Source organism: Arachis ipaensis, chromosome B03 (assembly GCF_000816755.2).
Source record: "Arachis ipaensis cultivar K30076 chromosome B03, Araip1.1, whole genome shotgun sequence".
Taxonomy (NCBI): Eukaryota; Viridiplantae; Streptophyta; class Magnoliopsida; order Fabales; family Fabaceae; genus Arachis; species Arachis ipaensis.
The window spans coordinates 16,281,635-16,284,219 of record NC_029787.2 but is presented as its reverse complement, the minus strand read 5'-3'; the positions used below and the strand labels follow the sequence as shown (position 1 = coordinate 16,284,219).

Sequence of the window (2,585 nt, the reverse complement as noted above, 5' to 3'; positions counted from 1 at the left end):
CGTGTCGGAGGCGAGCACCAAATCAGCAGCGGCAACTACGAGTGTAGAGAGTTGCTGGCGAATGCAGCACCGGCCCATAAGGGTGGCTTGTCGCTTCATTCTCCTTTCTTGTTTCTGTTTCAGCCTGCAGCAGTTTACTTTCCTTCATTTTCTAATTTGGGCCTTTATTTGTAAGAGCTTTTCTTTTTAGGAAAGAAAATAATTATTTACTTAAGGTAGATGAATTTTGTAAGCTGATAGCAAATAATTACAACGCTCTGGTCATTGATCAAATCAATCCAAAGTTTTGGAGAGAGTATCATAGCTTTTATTCATGACATAATTAACTTACTTGACCTAAATTATAATTATGTTTTGGAGAGTTTAGACTTGCATAAGAATATAAGATTACGGGCCTGCTACACATACAAGTTTACAAGCATCCAAGTTGGTCCAGCCCAAATCGAAGACACGCGCATAAAGAAACATAACATGGCGCGTCAAAATCACGCGCTCAACACAAACGGTTACGTATGGCAGACTCTTCCACTTCTTCCACTTCTCAAAACGCTTCGAAAACAAGGAAACGCTCCCATTTTCGAGCAAAAATCAAAGTTCAAAATATACAAATCGTTGTTCGAAACCTCCATCAAAACAACATCAAACTCTCCGTGAAGAATCTGAAGAGAAAACAAAGCAACAACACTCAACGTAAGTTCATTAAGATTACTGTATATTTTACTTTTCTTCTACGTCGTTCTTCTAGGGTTTACTATTATTGTTGCTTCTTTGTTACACTGTTCTAAGTTCTACGTCGTTCTTCCAAGTTCTACGTTGTTCTTCTAAGTTCTACGTCGTTCTACGTTCTTGTAATAAGTTCTCCTGCTATTGTTGTTGATTTTTGGGGGTTTATTCCGTAGATTGGGGGGTGAATACTGCTTGAACTTGTAATGTGGCTTGATATTGAAGCATGTTTGACTGGTATCTGACTGATATATATGAATGTATCTGAATATCAATGGGTGTATCTCACTGTTATCAATGGGTGTATCTGATTCTTACATATAGGTGTATCTTACTGTTATCAATGGGTGTATCTGACTCATATATGCATGTATCTTACTAATATCTCAATTAATTTGATATTGAAGCATGTTTGAGTGATACCTGACTGATATATATGGATTTATCTGAATCATATCTATGGGTGTATCTCACTGTTATCAATGAGTGTATCTGAATCATATCTATGGGTGTATCTTACTGTTATTAATGGGTGTATCTGACTCATATATATGGGTGTATATTACTGATGTCTTTGGGTGTATTTTTCGTTTCAGACAAAATGGAAGCAAGAAACCAAACAAAGGACCTTAAGTGTGCCACACATCTCCTGAGTGATAAGTTCAGAAACATGACTGAGGAGAAGAAGGCAATTGTCAGGGATCTCGGATATGGAGGGTTGATGCACATCCCACCACTAAGGGTGGATCACCAACTCTTAAGGGAACTGGCAAACAACTTTAAACTTGGGGAGAACAAACTGAAGACAGGATATGGTTCTTTCCAAATAACACCAAAGACAATAGGTGATGCGCTTGGCATCAATGCAACAGGTAACTAGCTCAAAATTATAGGTGTATATTAAGTTCATGCTTGGGTGTATTTAAGGTTGATGCTTGGGTGTGTTTGAACCGATTTTGATACTTTGTTGTTTTCCTTTTTGTAGGAAATCTGTTTCCTGAGAAAGTTGAGTATAAGCAACTTTCTGACGATGACAAAATAATTTATAGAAGATTCCAGGGTAAGACCCTCAAAAGTCTTACCGATGAAATGATGGAAATCGGCGTTGGCAGCGAAGAGGAACGCCTGATGTTTAAGAGGATATTCATCCTCTACATACAGATGGCGTTCCTTTTGCCAACGACGATAAACAAAATATCACCCGTGCACCTGGCCCCAATTTTTAAGATGGACGGCATATCGGAGAGAAACTGGGGGGACATGTTTTGACCTTCATAATCAAGGGCATCACAGACTACCAGGAGAAGAAGAAGAAGGCAATTGATGGCTGCCTCTTTGCCCTGATGATAATATACTTTCATCTTTCAGAAAACAAAGGCAAGAAGAGGGCTGAAAGACCACCAAAGCCTTGGATTGCGAACTGGACTAAGGAGCAGTTGGTGAAAAGAATGACTGCAGAAAGAGAGGAAATTTTGGTAAGTAAACATAATATGTTGGTTGTATTTTATTTACCTGAATGCTGCTAGCTAAAATATCTCATGTTTCAGGGGATTGTGAAGATGGCGGAGACAAGAGCAAGAGAAAAAATGAAAAAAAAAGAAAAAAAAGAAAAAAAACAAGAAATCAAAAAAACAAAAAAAAAGGAAGGCGAGTCCAACATCGTCTTCGGAGACAGAAACAGCTACTGACAGTGACACTTCTACCTCTGAGTCTGAGACTCAACAAGACTCAGAGGATTCAGCAAGAAAACACCCCAGCAAAAAGGGAAAAAAGTAAGTACCATACTTGGGTGTAATTTCTTTTTCGAGTTGGGTGTATTTTGTTGATCACGTTGGGTGTATTTTTAGTATGTTCTAAATAAT

General features: G+C 38.3%; 1 protein-coding gene across 1 annotated transcript; it reads left to right on the top strand.

Annotated features, from left to right (window-relative positions):
* On the top strand, nucleotides 1,338–2,290 carry LOC110269581. The gene is made up of 2 exons (XM_021117531.1): nucleotides 1,338–1,595; nucleotides 1,709–2,290. The coding sequence occupies exons 1-2, from the start codon at nucleotides 1,394–1,396 to the stop codon at nucleotides 1,990–1,992; spliced, it is 486 nt and encodes a 161-aa protein (XP_020973190.1). The 5' UTR covers nucleotides 1,338–1,393; the 3' UTR covers nucleotides 1,993–2,290.

Coding starts and splice junctions, on each gene's coding strand:
- LOC110269581 (XM_021117531.1), top strand. CDS start 1,394: ATGACTGAGGAGAAGAAGGCAATTGTCAGGGATCTCGGATATGGAGGG. Junction 1,596..1,708: donor GCTTGGCATCAATGCAACAG/GTAACTAGCTCA, acceptor TCCTTTTTGTAG/GAAATCTGTTTCCTGAGAAA.